Below are 18,295 nucleotides of genomic sequence, written 5' to 3'. Positions count from 1 at the left end.
CGTCGAGGCTAGCCATGAGCCTCGCACAGTACCTTCAGGCTAATACATGCATCTATATATTTTTAAACAGATGTCATTCGCGTGTATTTCTTGGTATTGCGAGGCAAGTGACAACCGGAACAAGTGCAGTCCAGCTGCGCCTTGCTTACCAATTCACACAATCCTACCAAATCGATCTTCTTGGCTTGATCAATGCACCTTCTGGTGCTGGACACATTCTTCAATGAAGTCCCCATAGCACAACCAAAAAGCCGTTATCTAACTGTCTCGTTACAGATTCGCCGACACCGAACCACACGAGCTGTTTCTAAGACATCGGTTGCGAAACACCTGAAGACGTCTCACTTAACGTCATCAACTGTGCGTGAAAACGTCTTAGTTATGCTGCTCTAACAAGCTAAGTGTCAGCCATGCAACAAAACAGCCCGTACTGCAGCCTGATGTAAACGTTCCTTGATATTCAGGTATATACCGCTTTGATGCAAACGCGAACCTAGGTTTGCAGATCCGTGGATTGACCTAATTTGTCATAATACAATAAAAATTGATACAACCTCAAATATGCGTAAAATGTTCAATAGCTTCATACGTCACTCCATCGACTGTCAGCGGCGTGTTCAGTGACTGCATGTTGAGGACTTGTGATATCCCGGCTTATAGTACTGTGCAACCCGCGTAATAACTTCTAGACAAATTGGTTCGTCACCTTGGAAGTCCCGCTCCCGTCAGCACTTATATGTTTGATTTCCCTAACCACATCACCTGTCTGTGTGGTTATACCGGTTTGCTCTAGATCTCTTGCACTATAATAATACAGTTCACAGATAGGAAAATCCCAGCCCAGTCATCTCAAGTAAGACGACCGTTACGGGGTTATCCAGAAAACGAGGTATTTTCGCGTAATGATGGCACGGCAGTGCCATAACCAGTTTTATAGCGCACGTTCAACTTTTTTCTTCTTTCTCTTGACTGAAACACTTCGCCCGCTTGTTCCATCGCCAGCAACCCCTGACAAACTCATGCTTTTTTCTGACTGTAACCTGACAAAATGTCTGACAGTATACCACTTACTAGTTGGGAATAAACATTTTTGGGTGCAAAGTGCATAAGAAATGTCGGTGTGACTACTCCATGCATCCAAAAACGACTTCGTCTTTTCTTCTCCTTAGCAGATGAAAACGATACCTGCTTATTCCAGGTCGACAAGGCTTTCTTCGGAAGATATTTGAAATTCGGGGTTCAGAATATATATTAGCGTTCTTCTCGTCGGTCACGAAACCAAGTAGGAATTGGGGGAGGGCTCCCTTGACGGACAATGTTTTGTGTACGGGAGCTTTTAGAGTTCTGCATTCCATTTTCATACCATGTTCGCCACTTCAGCAATTCCTGTCCATGACGATAAAAAAACTGCGTGGTTGACAACTCTCACTTCGACTGCATGTCCTCTCTCGAAATATATTCTTACCGTATGCTAAACTTCATAATCCACCTTCCGTAATGCAGGATGCGAAAAGTAAAATAGAAGCAACTGTTATCGGAAGCCTCTGTTTTCGATCTGAAATTACCGTGGCTGTAGCATATATACCGGACAATCCCAATGAGGATCGAAAATTTTTTTGACAACAGAGGGAAAAACGCTAACAGAGGCTCGCTAAATACACCTCAGAGGAAACTCAATATGCAAAGCTCCAGGAATTTCTTTAAATTGTAACCAAACTATTCTGAGGTCGCCTCATTGTATCGACACGCAAGACCATCAGGCAATTACTTTTCCTTGGTCTCATGACCCTGCTACCTTATTTGCGCACGAGTACGCCAATGCGGAACCCTCATAGTCACATATTCGCACACCCTTTCGCATCGACCAAATACCTATTACCTGAATCTGGATATCAATTCTCGTTTTTGATATCGGATGGCTTGGTCTCACTGCGGCAGTTAGGAATTGTGACCACTTTTGGCTGCCTGTTAGTTCGAGCCGCAGCCTAACACACATTATAACAAACCATTTCAGACTCCCCCATTTTGAGTCCCGATGTAGGCACGGCTGTCTTAATGACTCACCCCGGATGTTCGTGTATGTAGCTGTCCACGAACCCAGGTACGGCGTCGTGATGACGGTAATGTGACCGCCATACAGTCTCTGGTTCGCCCGTAGTTCCCCACATTCTTAACAGTTCCCGGCAGAACGCGTTGTATGCACTCACAGGACAATCCCAATCGGTTTAATTTGTACCAGGACTTGGGAGCACCGGTCGCCCTATGGTGTGTTTTACATGTTCTGTCCATAAACACTAATTCACCCAACGGCACTATCATGGTTTCGGTATGCGCTTGATGAATATCGTGCGCCCGATGTAGCCCGTGCTGACCAGCATAGAAAAGCTTAAAACACTCGATAGCTGTGTCGAAATCCTTGGCTATTTTTATCGGTACGCCTGTCACAACCACAGATGACTTATCCCCAAATAGGTCGCGAATGGTTGACTTATTTTGAGTTTGCGCGGACATCCCAGCATCGTTGAGTCTTCCGGAGGCTTAAAAGTTTGGACTGGTACTCTCAGCTGAGTTATTCGGTTACTTTAGTCCACCCGTGGCACGTCATAGCCTTCGAAAATCCCATTCCATTGTGCGATTACTGAGCGCCAGAAATCCATGAGAATAGGTTATATATTTGTAACACGCGCGACGATCTTGGGAAGCTGAAAAACGTACGAAGTATAGATACCTTCTGGCATTCGATTTTCATTTGTGAGTGGGCTCATACTTAGTCGCATCATCGTGAATGATGCCTGCTGTTGGGTCGGTTGTTTTGGTCGGTCAGTCATCGCCATTTTATTCGCAACATGTCGCGCGGTCGGGACTACGGTACTAAGGTGTACATTGGTGATTTGCCCAGAGAGGCTTCAGACCGCGAGATTGAACGCATCTTCCGTGACTACGGACGCCTCAAAAACGTATGGGTTGCAAGAAATCCTCCAGGTTTTGCGTTTGTTGAGTTTGAAGACTTGGCAGATGCACAGGAAGCCGTTCGTGAGTTGGATGGAACGTAGGTCATTGAGTTCCTGTCTTCTCATTAACTCATATTTAGCGTCATGTGTGGCGTGAGAGCGCGCGTGGAACTTAGCAGTGGGAAATCTCGTCAGAAACCGTGGCTTCGAGGTGGCGTTCGGGATGGTGGTGGACGGGATTTCGGTGGTAGGCGAGGTCGGCCGTTCGATCCCTCTGATCGATGTTACGAGTGCGGAGAACGAGGTCATTATGCCTACGACTGCCGAAGGCGCAATGGAGGTGGTGGGCCCGCTTTTGGGCGCCCGGATAACCGTCGCAGACGGTCGAGGTAAATTTTGAGACATTCGTATTTCGTCACTCGTCTGATCATCTGACGCATCCGTTGCGATTGTGTTGCAGTATGGTCGAGCGTCGACGACATCATAGATCGGTGGACGTCCGAGAGTATAAACATCTTACGACTTAACGCCCGTAATGTCACTTGACCACTTTTGAGCAGCGGTGCGACAACGCAACACTGCTTTCGAGCCGTTGACGTCCATTCAGAAGGAATGATAGCGTGGAGCGACAGTTGCAATTGTTAACCTCAGTTCAGCCATAGATTTCTCCCCACGCCCATCCGTCATCCGTCGGTGTCTGCATCGTAACTACAGACAGCCGTCCGAGTACATCATGTAAACTGATGACTACCATAGTGAGATTTCTGCAGAGTCGATCAGCACATCTTTCGGTATGAACTGTAAGTAAATTATGGTGCGCTACTGATGTGTGCTTAGGAGTCACCTGGGTTTTGTATTAATCCGCCTTATTTCTGTTTCAGGTCACCGTCTGGCCGTAGGAGCTTCTCCAGGAGCCGCAGCCGCTAATCCTCTTATTTAACTTATTGCGCATGCATTTAAATATATGTCCATTCGTCATTCTTACGAAGTCTTTTCAATTAAGGAGGCGCCTTGTAAATACAATTCGTGACTACTTACCTGGGTAAATCCGCCACGGGACTGGAATACTACTACTGCTACCTGCGTCGAGATTACGGTCTGCCTCGGTTATTTCTAACGTGACGTTGAGGACGGTACTTTCAGTCAGTATCGTTTGAATACTGGTAGCGTGTGGAAAGGTGCCCCGACCGGACCGTCGTGGAGTATTGGCATCTTCGCAGGGTTTGTCTAGCCGAGGTTTCTCATAATATCGTGGGGGGCGAGATGACTCAGGTGATAAGAGCGCGAACTGACCGGAAGGTCCGTGGTTCGGACCGGATCTCTGCCTCCCTACTTCCCCTGTTTAGGCTTGGGCAATCTGGCAGTATCCCGGTCCTCGTGTCTCCTTCAGGTGGCCTGGCAGCTAGGCACCGGAGTGGTGATACAGTTGAGCGATTTTTTACTAGGTGTGGCCCGTCGAGCCCAGGATCCGGGGCAGTATTTTCGATAGCTGGGAGGGTGCGATACCGCGTTCGGAGGTTTACGGCAGAAGCCTGCGGGCTTTGGTAGACGGTGGAGGTTTAACGGAGTTGAAGATTGTGCGGAATCTGAGCCCGCAGGCTGGCAATCAGTGTGCTTGGAACGCCGAGTGGCCTGTTTCACGGTCCTGGAGTGCCTTATGGACCACTGAAAAGGTTGAAACTAATTGTAGCGGGCCCTTTCCAGGCAACGATTTATGATTCAGAAAGTTGGGCGATGATAGACACCAACTCTCTTCATATACACGCGAAACGCAGTTGTGTCAAGGGACGCTCCCGACCGCAACTCATGCAGAGTTCGACTGAGTATCCTATCGTGCTGTTTGGTTTCGTCTATGGTGTTCATCTCGCGACATCCCTCTTCCTAATATGTCTTTCTGACGTCCTTTTTTCCGGTTTTCTCGATGTTGCTCGGAGCGTGTCAAACTTCATATTTGTGGAGTCCTGTGTTTTACGAACGGCTTTGTAACTATCGCTACTTGAAGGGGTTCCGTGTCTCGTCAAGTCGTTTCCGTTGACTGCAATCTGCGAGGCAGAGTTGGCCTACACGGGGCTTGGGCCCCCTGAGTGCCGCAAAGTGACACGAATCGTGTAGCTGACACTCGAAATTAACTGTCACCCAACCCGTTTTCCGAAGCCTTGATGCAGACGTGCCTCTAGTGTTATCATGCTACGTCTTCTCCATTCGGCAAACCGAAGAATTGTGAGCGCGGAATTGAGCCGTTTCGGGCAGTACGTTTTTTGGCGGCAGTGCGCTTGAAAGTGAACACTTTCAACTGAAATTCGGAGTAACTTGGTGGCTACGACTTCCTCGGTGAACGAAAACCGCTAGTTCGTAACTGCTCTTATTATGAATCTCACTTCACACTCAGTGACGCAGCTCAAATCAGACAAGGTTAGACTTATAGTCGTGACATTCTGAGAGAGTTCTCGAGCAGGCTGGATGAGCTTCGGACGCTTTAACAGGGAGGGTTACTTACTATCCTGTGTTTCGGACGAGGCTTAGGGGCTAGACATGATCAACTCTGAAACCGATTCGGGGCCATATCTTGTAGAATCCATGGCACGTCGCAACGCTAAGCACATTCGTGGGTCGCATTGGCAGCAGCTCTGTACTATTGTCCCCAGACTTCTTAATAGTGTGTATTCCAGCTGCAGCCTTTCTCCACTACCGGCTGAATACGTCGTATCAATACAGCAGAACTACTGTGAGGGTTCCGTTTCGCCCTGCAGTTCAACTGGTGGTTACCATAAATGAACGATTCTGCCGTTTGCGATGTTTCGCGCGCCTCCGTGTTATGTCGGGTCGTGGTGCGGGATCCATTGACAGCCATATTATATAACACCGGGTTGGTCAGTGGTCGCGTCTAGTCTGCTGGTCCTTTCCGATGGGGTTGAAATATATGTGGGGACATGCTTCTTTGGTAGTCTGTCCCAACGGCCGCTAGCTTGGGCTTAGGCCATTGAGGTAGTGTCTCATATCTCCTACTGTCTGAACCTGTACTCCCTGGTAGTGTCGCAAATGATATGTTAGGAAGTCAGTAAACACCCTTTATGAAAACTAACGTTATGTTTCACGATAATGATGGTATGCGCACTGCGGGACTGTGATTCTCCCAAGACAGGTTTACGACATTTGTGAATAGAAAATAAGAAACCACACGAGTCGAAGGCGTAGCCATTAGTAACAGCAACAAATCAGACATACTGGTCCTCAACTGCAGCTGTCTATGTTTACGCAGAACGCAGCCGAAATGACAAGCTTGATGCACTACATAATAAACAACGGATTCACTTGCAACCACAGTAGTTACTCGCTACCTACCCTGAGATGCCGAGCTCAGTCATGACGGGACGGCTGGTGTACGCTTGTAACTTCACCGAGCACTATCCGAGATTTCAGTTTGACACCCAAAGTCCCACACATTGGTCAACGCCCTGATCCTCGAGGGCGTTGGGATTTTTACGGCAACTTACGGCCTAGGAATCTGTACTACTTTGGTGTGATTCGGAAATTCGCCAGCTGCCTTACTTTAGGCTTTTGAGCCTCGGTTGAGAGATCCAGATAGCTTAGTGGTTAAGCCGTGAACTTTCTGAATGGGAGGTACGCGGCCTGAACCCAGTCACAACATATGGACTAGCTTCTACCGGTCTTGGGAATTTCAGTGTCTTAGCCCTCGCACCTCTTTTGGATGGCACCGAAAGGGTGTTGCAACCGAACGATTTTTTTTACTCCTAGTTGTTCTCCTGCTTAGGTTTTGGCACCCCAGTCCGAGCACAACTAGCAAAACGGTGAAACACCACTGTCAACACTTATGGTGTTTATGATTGGGAAGTATATTAACAGCTCTTGAAAGTACCACACTATCCACAGATGGCGTTCGTGTATTGTGCTGGGTCATACTAGCAGGGGCTCCAGTGAAGCCAACCTGTTTTCAAACCCTCTCGGCTGCGGGTTTCGAAATCATGGGCTGAAGCACTTCCCGTGCAAGTACTGTGTGACTGAAGTCAGTTTCTCAAATTCTCCATCAGCATTATTGAGTTGTTCGAAATCAGAATTTACAATATAAAGATATAAAAAGTAGGGTGTAGGAACAGGTTATCACACGAGTGAAGGTATGCAATATACAATACTCTAAGTTGACTTCAGCGGCGGTTCATGGGGAAATTGAAATATAACAGAAAAATGAGATTAAAAAAAATTGAGATTGCTCACTTGATCGCTCGATAGCGACGGAAAGTATAAACATGAGGCAGATAAGGAGCGCAAAAGAGAAAATCTAGGGTTGAGAAGCTAGATCTGGCAAGAGCTCCCAGTCGGAAACCAGTCGGATCAAAGGAGCTACAGAATTAGAATTCAAAAAATCCAAAAAGTTCTCATCAAAAAGAGATTCTGCGGCCTCTATGGCTTCGTCGGACAGCCAACCTGTGTAGGGTGAGGTGCTGGTTTTAGTTCGATGGAGTTCTTTTACTGGCTCATCTTTAGGTGGACCAAGCAGGCTGCGAGAGATTGCCGCACCAAACGCGTAGCCTCCACCGGCGGCCAACCGTAACGAACGATTCCAGCGGAACCAACCATGGACCCAACACCGAAGGTAGGAGGCTGGTGACACGGTCGGGAACAATTCAGGCATTATTCGGAAAGGTGGTGAAAAAGTTGACATCAGTGCGTGATCTGTATCCTTTATCTGGTGAATTGAAGGGGAAGGCAGTAAAAAGATAAGCAGACAAGGTGAGCAAACCAAGGTTACCAGGTAGGTATCGTGGCGATTCAGAAGGTGGTGCCTGGTTATATGTGTTAGTTTAACATGCGACCATTTTGAACCAGTCGGTTTTTTGTTACCGACATTTTTGAAGCATCAAAGTTGGGATGGAAAATACTTTTCATCCCGTTAAGCATATAACATACAAACAAGATTTTACCCTAGATCTACAGGCGCAAGCTTGTATTGAAAAGAATGGCACCACACCAAAAAACAGCGGTCAGGTAGGACAGCGCGATTCAGCGCTTAAGTTGAAAAAACACCATGTGAAGTTTGGTGGGATTGTGTGCTATTGGGTAGATAAATTTGAACTTCTTTGAAACATCCAACTTTAAAGAGGAACTGGCAGTTCGGGTTGCAGTCAACCAAGATCCTAATGTTTTGATAAAGTTGACGGGGTGGGATGCATTTTCGCAGTGATATAACTATCGACGTAATGTATGAAGGAAGTCAAGGGTACCAAGGTTTTTATCGTACCTATCTCTAGGATATAACTAGGTCTTTTAACGTTCACCGGACCCAGGTCGCCCATCAAAGAACTAAAGTGGAACTAAAAGGCACACTGCGCTCGGTGCGGACTTGAGAAGTGGTAGGGGGACGTCAGGCAACACAATGCCACCCAGTATCGAGAAACAATTGGCGATCAATACCAATTTACAAAAGACGTTCCTCATTATCATTGCGTTTTGGGTTCAGGCTAAACACGCCAACAGGGTATTGGTTCTAAGGGACTGAAACGCTTGTATATATATTGGAATTTCCTGCAATTATGACTACATCCGAGCTCTTCATGATGAACAAGACGGTGGTCTGTGCTTGACCAGTGTCTCAATAAATCCAAGCTACAGTTCGCTGGTACATAACTAGACACGATGAACAAACAGCACTCAATGTTTCGATCAGTGAAGTAGAAAGCTGGACAGCACAGAGTCGGTTGTTCGCAGGTATCCTGCCAAACAGTGAGGTCTCAGACCCCGACTTTTGGGCTACACCAACGCCGACACAACCCGCTGCAGCAGGTACGGGATCAATTGAATTTCGCAGTCTGTAGCATCCAGATGGACAGGGTACCATAAACACAACAACTGTGCTTGAGTCCTGTATTCGGGTTTCAGAGACGCATCAGACCAGGCAACAGAGTGCGCACACTATCAGCGCTACCTAGGAGCTCTCAAGTAAAGCACTACATTAGAAAGAGGGAAACCTGCACAGCGAATGCGGCGCAATGGATGTGGGCGGTAGTGTGCGACGCATCAATTTCACAGGTCTCTAACTGTCTGTCTACAGCTAAGGTCTACACAAGAGTCATTGTTAAGTAGGATAGTACAGGAGTTGAGAGATAACAGAGAAGAAAAAGGGGGGACGTTTTCGCTTATTCGCTCTACTGTATGCAGCACATAAAACGACCCGGTTGTCACCATGAGACGGTACGGCGAATACACACTCACTTCTGTCGGATTCAGATGCCAGTACCACCAATACCGCCAGTTCGGCAGTAACGCCAACCCTCGATCAGTAAGAACGTTTGCCCAGTCACGAAAGCTACGAAGCACACCTTTCCGACAAAGTTCATCGGATTGTTGAGCCACTTGTCTGGGTGACTTGGCCTTATTACTGACGCATCGTGCTGCATCACATGAACAGGAGAACTCGATTGCAAATGGGGGCAAGCCACCGCCGCGACTCAGTGCCGTGTCCAGGAGGAACACCAGATAGTCCTCGGTGGGAGAAAAGGGGAGAGGAATGACGAAGGTATTGTTTAGAAAGAGATGAAAGTAGACGAACTGATGAACTTTTCAATCTACTCCCAAAAATTAGTACTCATCACGTGAGGAACAAGTAACATGCTTTGGGAGATCACAATGCAAAAAAGTCGCTCAAACATGTCAAACAAAAGTGGGGAGACACCACTAGTGTACTCGCAGGAAGCTGGACGATCGTGCCAAACTGCTGCGATTTGAAAGTGGCCTAGTGTTTGCTAGCTTGTTAACTGGAATGCAAACGCCGGTACTCAAAATGGCACTATCTCTTCGATGATTTAAGCTTTTTAGAAGATACTGACGGCTGTGCCGTGACTGGCTTCGTCTTTTATGTCATCTGATTAATCATCCAGCTCACTACTTGACCGGTCGCTCTAATAAAGACAGTTTGGCAACACTTATCACATAGATTAGTTGTGTGCTACAGTGACACATAACCAGCACACGCTTCTGTCAAATCCGGTCATGACTACTGCGCAGTAAATAGCAGCTGCTGACATGGAATACCGTGAATCGGATGATAACATAAAACTGGCCTATTAGCATTAAAGTGCAAGCAGTGTGACATGCGAGAATTGAGTGCGTGTGAAAATATCACGACGATTTATCGACGACTGCTTAGACTTCAGTGAACGAGGATAAACACCACTTAGAGGTGAAGACCGCGTGTGCCGTCAGAGGTGACCGTTAAGTTCAACGGCCAGGCGCGGTACATTAAGTTCGGCAACCTTCGTAGATAGCCAAGCTTAATTCGCACTGTTCCCGGGGGAAACATACAACAGAAAAAGGCTTCAAATGTGCTGATATCGGCTTGGCTCCCCACTAATCAACGTACGGCAGATCTGCCCTCGACCATAACTTCAAAGCACACATCTGGTTGGAGCAAGCCGTTTGTGAAAAGCTCAACTAATATACAAAGATAGATTGATTCGAACCCCATACCTGCTTGCAACCACCTTGAAGCGCACATCATTTGTTCACAGATGTGTGGATTTTTTAGGTGATTATTGAAAATCTGTCAAAACATGTCATCCTAACCAAATATAGTGCACAAAAGGCAGCATCTGCTCGGTTTTAACAAATTCCATCTAAAGGATCAACGGCAAGTGATGAAATACACTCATTTGTGCATGACAAGCGGAGTAGCCTGTTATCAACTTCATCAGCACCCTAATTTGTCAGTTGATGTTCCACTTTGGCATAACGGCGGAAACTCAGGGACTATGCCTACCTGATTAGCCACAAAGATTTGAAAACTAAAGTGAGTTGTCGGGGAGTTTTCAGTGACTTTATAAGTAGGTATGTCAAGAAGATGAATTCAGTTTGGAGCAGTTTGGATAACGGGAAATTGGTGTGTCAGGCTGTTGGCAACTGAAAAGCAAAGGAGCACATAAATGAATTCGCTACGCAGTCGAAAATGTGAAGAATATAGGTGGCAAGTTGGCGGTTACGTAGGCATGAGAAAAGTGGTTGATTAGAGTAACGTCAAGGTGATCACTGTAGAAGATAAGAGCGTTCTGATAATCATGTTTAGGAGTTTAACTATACCTAATGCAGCTGTAGATGCCGGCTGAAGTGTGGGAGGGATTGTGTAGTGAGCACTGAAGGTGCAGTCTGGATGCTACCGCACAGCGTATAGTATCCAAAACTAAGGCATGGATCAAGCGGAGGCGTCCATCATTCAATCGCCTACCTCAGTAAACCCAAAATCCACAGGAAACTGGAGCAGCAGCTGATGTACGCAGTCAAGGAATAATGCGAAGCTGGCACAACTGTCGTAGTCGTTAGAGACTGAACTGTCGTACCAGTCGGAAGGATCCGGGGCAAAAGGATAGCCAGCACGCACCCATTCGTGTTCAATTAGGTCCTCGAAGCCAGATAGGGTTCGGGTCTCCGGAGACAGTATGATCTACGCGGGAACACAAAGAGGTAGACGCACTGGCACTTATTGTCTTTCGACAGCATTCAAAAACGCCGGATACCCAGCTGACTGACTGACTACTTGTTGCACAAACACCTCACCAAACGCGATAGGAACAAGTGTACTGAAGATCAAGCACGGCAGTGAAGGTCAATGAGAGGAAAACATATAACAAATGCATGGGGAGGTTGAAGGCAGACAAGAAGCGACAACTCTGGCTCGTATCTCGGCAACACAGGTGGAGATCTTGACTAGATGGCTACACTATGTTCACGCAGAGAATGAATCGACTTTGTGTGTGAAACCAGCTCCCAATCAGACCAAACAAACGGGACTGGAGCAATTTCCTCACATTTACTGCTGGCCGCATCTGTCTACCCGTAGCATATGATCGCTATGATTCGCCAGTGGATCACGTTAGGTGGAGTCGCTACAAACTGTCGGCGTCATTTACGTGCAACAGCCACCATGGTTGCACTCATATGCCAGCTGATTCAGATTTGTCAACGCGGCATGCAGAGCGTCGGTGAGCGGATCCCAATAGATAGACAGCGCTCGGATTCCATAGGGCTACAGGCGATATGGCAGTTGGAGTTGCGTCCATTCATCATGTGACGATTAATAACGGCTATCTTCCACTTACATGGCACATGTCAATCTCTAATTCTGAAAACTAAGTGATGAAAATTCACTTCTCCAAGTAACCTCAACGGAACTCACTTAACCTCCAGGGGTTCAATTAGCTATGACAGTTTGTCCTCCCAGCTGGTACATTCACCTGTATATTTGTGGAAAACTTCGATCATTGTTAGCGGTCCATGGATACACGGTCCAATCAAACCGTTCTCCACATACATATAACGACACACGATTGTTCAAATAGTTTTGACGTCATTCACACTCATCAATTTCGTTTTATTTTGACCAACAAAACATAGCACTCACCAGTTGTTGCAGTCATCGATTCATTTGCACACACGTAACAACTAGCACAAAATGCTGGCTCAACCGTAGCTAACTTCGCGACCCTAATTGTGAATGAGTGAAAGCCTGCGGTGAACCCGCATTGACCATATTCAGCGATGCTCGGTCATTTTACCGTCCTCCGACCTGTCTTCCAACTCTGTTTGCAAGACAAAACATGTGGGTTGTTCTGCTAGACTTTTAGCCAAAACTGCAAGTGAGAAATAACTCTAAATTCATCCTAGTTTAGATGTGCAAATCTTCCCAATGCAGGACTTCCAGCGTACTAATCTGAGGATTCAGTATTAGTGAATATAATGCACTGGGTCAAAACAGCCTAGGAGAAGATCAAGTTATCACGAAAGCGCGAAAACCACAACCTACTGAATCAGCAGTTTTGGTCGCCGACATCTCCTCAGAGAGGGATCCCAAAACGATACGCATAAAAAACTATCACCTAGTCGCTAAGCCATCACCACAGTGGAGAGCTACTATTCATCTACGTTAAGCCACAGGTGCAACCACCATGCGATCACTACCTGATCCAAAATCCATGGATACAAGTTTGTGTCCCTTTTTAAGGTCGTTGGTGTTGCCGTCGATGACAGCAACGTAGAGAAGCTCAATCCAAAGTGAAACCCTCTCTTCTAGGGGCCAGAACAGCAAAGAAGTGTAAAACCACTTTCGATGTTGAGCCACAATGAATTTCATCATTTGGGAAGACTAGCTTGCAAAATGTTTTTCAATACTACGAATCGAGCAACTCTCATGAAGTTGACACGTCCCATCCAGAAGCTTGATCAATTCCCAGCTTCTGGTCAAGCCATTGAAGACAGCGGCAGCGTAAGCTTTGGTTAACCGGATTTTTATTCTAACTCAAAACAGAGAATATATACCATAGAGCTTAGTGATGTGGTATGGAAATTCACAATGCGCAAACAGGTCAGACCAATCAGGAAGTACTCCCCCCTCAAGAGGAGGCCACTGTGGTGTCATAGAACCCGCTGTTCTACCATGAACAACTCTCAGAACCGAAGAAAGTAACCATCCTTGATGCAGAAATGGACGAAGAACTAAAATGGCAATGATCTAGAAAGTTTATCCAGATTGAGTGAAGCCCACAATAGACAAGAATTCTGACCAGACATTCGACACTGGCGAATAGAAAGCGCGTTTTCGGTTGTGCAACGGGTACTGCCATTGAAGAATGTATCCAACACCAGAAGCTGTGTTGGTTGGGACATGTGTTGCGTATGCCTAATCATCGTTTGCCGAAGAGGGTGCTGTTTCCCATGTCCAATTCGGAGTAGCGTAAATAGAGTGGTGGCCAACCCTTGACTTGGCAGAGGAGTATGAAGGAGATCACGAAACACCTGCTACTCGCCTTCCAGGATGGGGACCGCATGATCCTCACTGTGCCTGGTTGAAGACACTACGAGATATGGCTGTCAACCGATGTCAGTGGCATTCTCGTTCAGATTGCCTGAGTGAGTGTCTGGAGGTGTAGGCACCTCGGAATGATTGTGGTAAGCTAGCACTAAGTCCCTTCCCCGTCCCCCTTTATTTTTTTCTTTACAATAAGGCTTTCAAATAAATCATGGTCGCACGGCAGTGAAGCGTCTGTGTTGAACACTGATGTCAAGCTGCCGATGATGATGATGACACTGGTTTAGTGTGTTCGTCAAAAGAGCTCTTGTTGATTGTTCCTCTGTCTGACTGGAACTCAGTCAACCTGGTAACCTGATCACTTATCCTGAAGAAACTTTTGTGTCAAAGAAGAGACACTGTCCTACAATAAAAAACCAGGGAATGTTAACCATAGCTTTCGAAGTGGTGACATCCCAACTGGTTGCAAACTTTGTCCCATAAATAGATGTCTTCTCCAATTCATGCTAATTACTTTTGAAGAGCATCACAATGCTAGGACAGATGCCTATGGTAACTCAGTCGCACCCTAAACAGCCGCGTCTGAAATAGCTCATCGAATGGCTAAATAGTGTCTTTTGGGGGAAAGAGCGAGACCGAACAAATTCTTATCAATGCTACCCGATGTGTCGTACAAGCTGAGATGAACGCAAATGAGAGAGCGACGAACCAGTTGGAGAAGTGGATAGGTCGACGATTCAGAGAGTTTCACGCATTCTGGTTGTAATATTGAACATTTCTTGAAGCTCACAGGTTACGATTGTGGCCTGGAAGCTGTGTTGGTTGGGACATGTGTTGCGTATGCCTAATCATCGTTTGCCGAAGAGGGTGCTGTTTCCCATGTCCAATTCGGAGTAGCGTAAATAGAGTGGTGGCCAACCCTTGACTTGGCAGAGGAGTATGAAGGAGATCACGAAACACCTGCTACTCGCCTTCCAGGATGGGGACCGCATGATCCTCACTGTGCCTGGTTGAAGACACTACGAGATATGGCTGTCAACCGATGTCAGTGGCATTCTGGTTCAGATTGCCTGAGTGAGTGTCTGGAGGTGCAGGCACCTCGGAATGATTGTGGTAAGCTAGCACTAAGTCCCTTCCCCGTCCCCCTTTATTTTTTTCTTTACAATAAGGCTTTCAAATAAATCATGGTCGCACGGCAGTGAAGCGTCTGTGTTGAACACTGATGTCAAGCTGCCGATGATGGTGATGACACTGGTTTAGTGTGTTCGTCAAAAGAGCTCTTGTTGATTGTTCCTCTGTCTGACTGGAACTCAGTCAACCTGGTAACCTGATCACTTATCCTGAAGAAACTTTTGTGTCAAAGAAGAGACACTGTCCTACAATAAAAAACCAGGGAATGTTAACCATAGCTTTCGAAGTGGTGACATCCCAACTGGTTGCAAACTTTGTCCCATAAATAGATGTCTTCTCCAATTCATGCTAATCACTTTTGAAGAGCATCACAATGCTAGGACAGATGCCTATGGTAACTCAGTCGCACCCTAAACAGCCGCGTCTGAAATAGCTCATCGAATGGCTAAATAGTGTCTTTTGGGGGAAAGAGCGAGACCGAACAAATTTTTATCAATGCTACCCGATGTGTCGTACAAGCTGAGATGAACGCAAATGAGAGAGCGACGAACCAGTTGGAGAAGTGGATAGGTCGACGATTCAGAGAGTTTCACGCATTCTGGTTGTAATATTGAACATTTCTTGAAGCTCACAGGTTACGATTGTGGCCTGGTTTGTGATAAGCGCTCTACCTACCCCCGTTAGATATCTTCGTATGCAACGCCGACGGTAGTGTCGTAAAATGGATTGGGGGTAGGCTACGATCGCTCAGTTTGCAAAACCGCCTTGTTCAATTACGGACCTGAATGCGTTTGGTTGTTCGTTTCGTTAACCCGGTTGAAACCGATGCTTGGGTGTGCAAAAGGGTCCACGAGATTACGACGAAAACAACTCAGGTAGTTCTGTGCTAGTATTCAGGGCGTTCTGACTGATCAGTCGGGAAAGAGGGGGTTTTAACTGAAGCAAAGAAAATCCACTACGACCCGGTCAGCCAATCCGTTTGGGGTTCACTGGTCCGAGTTTCACTAATAGGATGAGATTAATCCGTCCGATAAAGAGGCGTTTGACGGTCGCCCGGACGGCATATATTCCATTTTCGGACGAGAAGAAATAAACAAGGCAGTTAGGAGTTGCGATCTTTCTGGCGAATAAATGAGTAAAGGAAATGTATGTTTGATTACACGCCCACAAAAAATAACTGATTCATCCATTCCGTTCAACATGGTTACGGGATGGGAGATTGGCATCATAGGTATTCGCTGATGAAAATCCAGTTTGTCGTACCCCGTGACCCTCACCACTGGACCCACCCTGCAACAATCGCTGATGTAAACTCACGATGGTTCCGAATGACTGCCATAGAAGGAGTACAATGCGAAACTCGTCTGGACATTTTGAAACAAGTGGACTGTTTTCACCAGTCGTCCTAAATACCCGGCGCGTCAGTCAACCCGTGATTACACAGTACCGTGCATCCGACAGATCCCTCCCGGAAGTTTTCAGCTCTTCACGCTTTTGACTGATATGCGGTGACACCGGGGGGGGGGGTGAAATGGCTCAGTGGTTAGACAACGAATTTACTGACCTGTCTAAGCTTAGACAACTTGGCAGTTTCGCAGCCCTCGTGCTCCCTTCGGGTGGCATGGGTGAACAGTGGCGACAAAAAATGTATATTTTTTTAAATTGTTCAGCTGTTGCACCCTTTCGATGCCTAACTGCCATGCCACCTGAAGGTTGCACGAGGGCTGGGATACTGCCAGGTTACCCAAGCCTAGACAGGGGAAGTCGAAAGGCAGAGGTCGGGTTCGAACCACGGATCTTGTGGTCAGTAAATTCGCGCTCTAACCACTTGGCGACACCGGGTGCACCACTGTATCAGCCGTGTTAGTTATATCACACAATTGTTACTAAGCATGTTGAATATCAATTGCACTCGTGGAGTATGGCTTCTTTTTGCAGTGTCTGCGCGCACCAGGCTTAACTGTCAGGAAGGGTAGCTGATTTGAGAATTTCTGAAGTGATTACGAGTACCCGAAAAAAAAGTGAATCAGCAACAGTGCTCATGGGTTCCATCAGCGATTAACGACAATGAGGTCAAGTTTTACGATAGATAGGCTAATCATTCTGCTAGATTTCGCTTCCCGAACATCACCACTCTTTGGCCGAACAGCACAACAGTGATTAGGCGTTTGACAGATACACTAATTTGCATGCTAATTTGGCTTCCGTTAGAGACTCATTTGAAACCCAGCTAAACCTCCCGGAGTGCCTGAAAGTTTGCCTCTTACATAGCAACCTGTTCACCAGATTTGAAGTGCATTTCATCCACGTGCGCATGCTCGGCTGAGCGACTTGGGATTAGCCATGCATTTTTGGACACTGGGTTCTTCAAACAGTACAGTTGTCTGATGCTTTCAACTGTTCAAAATAGGCAAAGACATATCACGAGCATTCTCTTTCACTAAGACAAATAGATAGGTGTCATCAATTGTCTTGCAACAAGACCGTTACCTTACACAATAAAAAATACCCAGCTATGATAAAATAGGCACGGTCTATTCGCGAAGTGGGCTCATTTATACAACAAAGTGTCAACAATAGACGTAACTAAATCCCAGCTGAATCTCCCTATCATGATCTTCAGCTCAGTGTGCTGCACAAAGGACGCCTCATGTTTCAGCCGGTATGATATCCGAAATTTCGCAGTACATTCCCCTGGAGGAAACTAATCGTAGAGTTAGTGAAAACTCGGACAGCCCACGTCCAGTTTCGTCCTTCCTCTTTGGTCCGATCAGGTGGGCGTACTCCCTGTGTTTCCGTTAATCTTATGTTTTACTTGGACCTAAATTGTATGAAATTCGCGAAATACACTCATTTGCACAGCAATTTGGTTTATTCGGGAGACTCAACTGAATACCTCGTAGTAAGATTGCGTCACAAAAAATACACTGCAACATTTCGGATATCGTACTAACAGAAACATGTTTGGCACATTCAGTTGAAGAACATAATAGACGATACATTCAGCTGGGTTCCAGGTGCGTCTCCCGCAGAGACCAAATTGTATGCGAATGAGTATATTTCTCGAATTTCTTGTAATGTGGGTTCAAGTAGACCATAATGTTGACGGAAACTCGAGGACCGCGCTTACCTGATAAGCCCAAAGAGGAAAAGCCAAACCGGTCGTGGGCTGTTGAAGGGTTTTCAGCACCCTTGGGAAGAGTTTACTCTATAGAACTGATTAAGCGTATTGGGAAGCATTTTTCGTGTTCGTGAAACTAACTTTAGAGTGGTAGCAATACCCAGTTAAAGGTTGACAACGCAAAACTCATTATTCCTTCAGTTTAGTGAGTTTGACTCACGGCTAGTCGCTTGTTGCAGAAGAACATTAGTTTTGTCCTGAGGTGCAAGGCATTCGGAGGCT

The 18,295-nt window shown here is 46.4% G+C and overlaps 2 protein-coding genes across 2 annotated transcripts in view; one reads left to right on the top strand and one right to left on the bottom strand.

The window, feature by feature from the left end:
* Positions 1-2,792: 2,792 nt before the first annotated feature.
* T265_00497 (hypothetical protein) lies at positions 2,793-3,344 on the top strand (the record flags this gene model as incomplete). Its single annotated transcript, XM_009164301.1, has 2 exons — positions 2,793-3,049; positions 3,092-3,344. 2 exons carry the CDS (start codon positions 2,847-2,849, stop codon positions 3,342-3,344), a joined length of 456 nt encoding a protein of 151 aa, XP_009162565.1.
* A 3,626-nt stretch (positions 3,345-6,970) lies between these two features.
* T265_00496 (hypothetical protein) overlaps positions 6,971-18,295 on the bottom strand; it is a gene marked incomplete at both ends in the record, with an annotated part of 37,258 nt that continues 25,933 nt past the window's right edge. Inside the window, 3 exons of the mRNA XM_009164300.1 lie at positions 6,971-7,656; positions 9,180-9,515; positions 11,185-11,400. Of these exons, the coding sequence (XP_009162564.1) occupies positions 7,249-7,656; positions 9,180-9,515; positions 11,185-11,400 (960 nt within the window). The remainder of the gene's footprint in view (positions 7,657-9,179; positions 9,516-11,184; positions 11,401-18,295) is intronic.

Source organism: Opisthorchis viverrini (genome assembly GCF_000715545.1).
Source record: "Opisthorchis viverrini unplaced genomic scaffold opera_v5_5, whole genome shotgun sequence".
NCBI lineage: Eukaryota > Metazoa > Platyhelminthes > Trematoda > Opisthorchiida > Opisthorchiidae > Opisthorchis > Opisthorchis viverrini.
The sequence above is the reverse complement of the archived record's forward strand: the minus strand, read 5'-3'. Positions and strand labels throughout refer to the sequence as shown.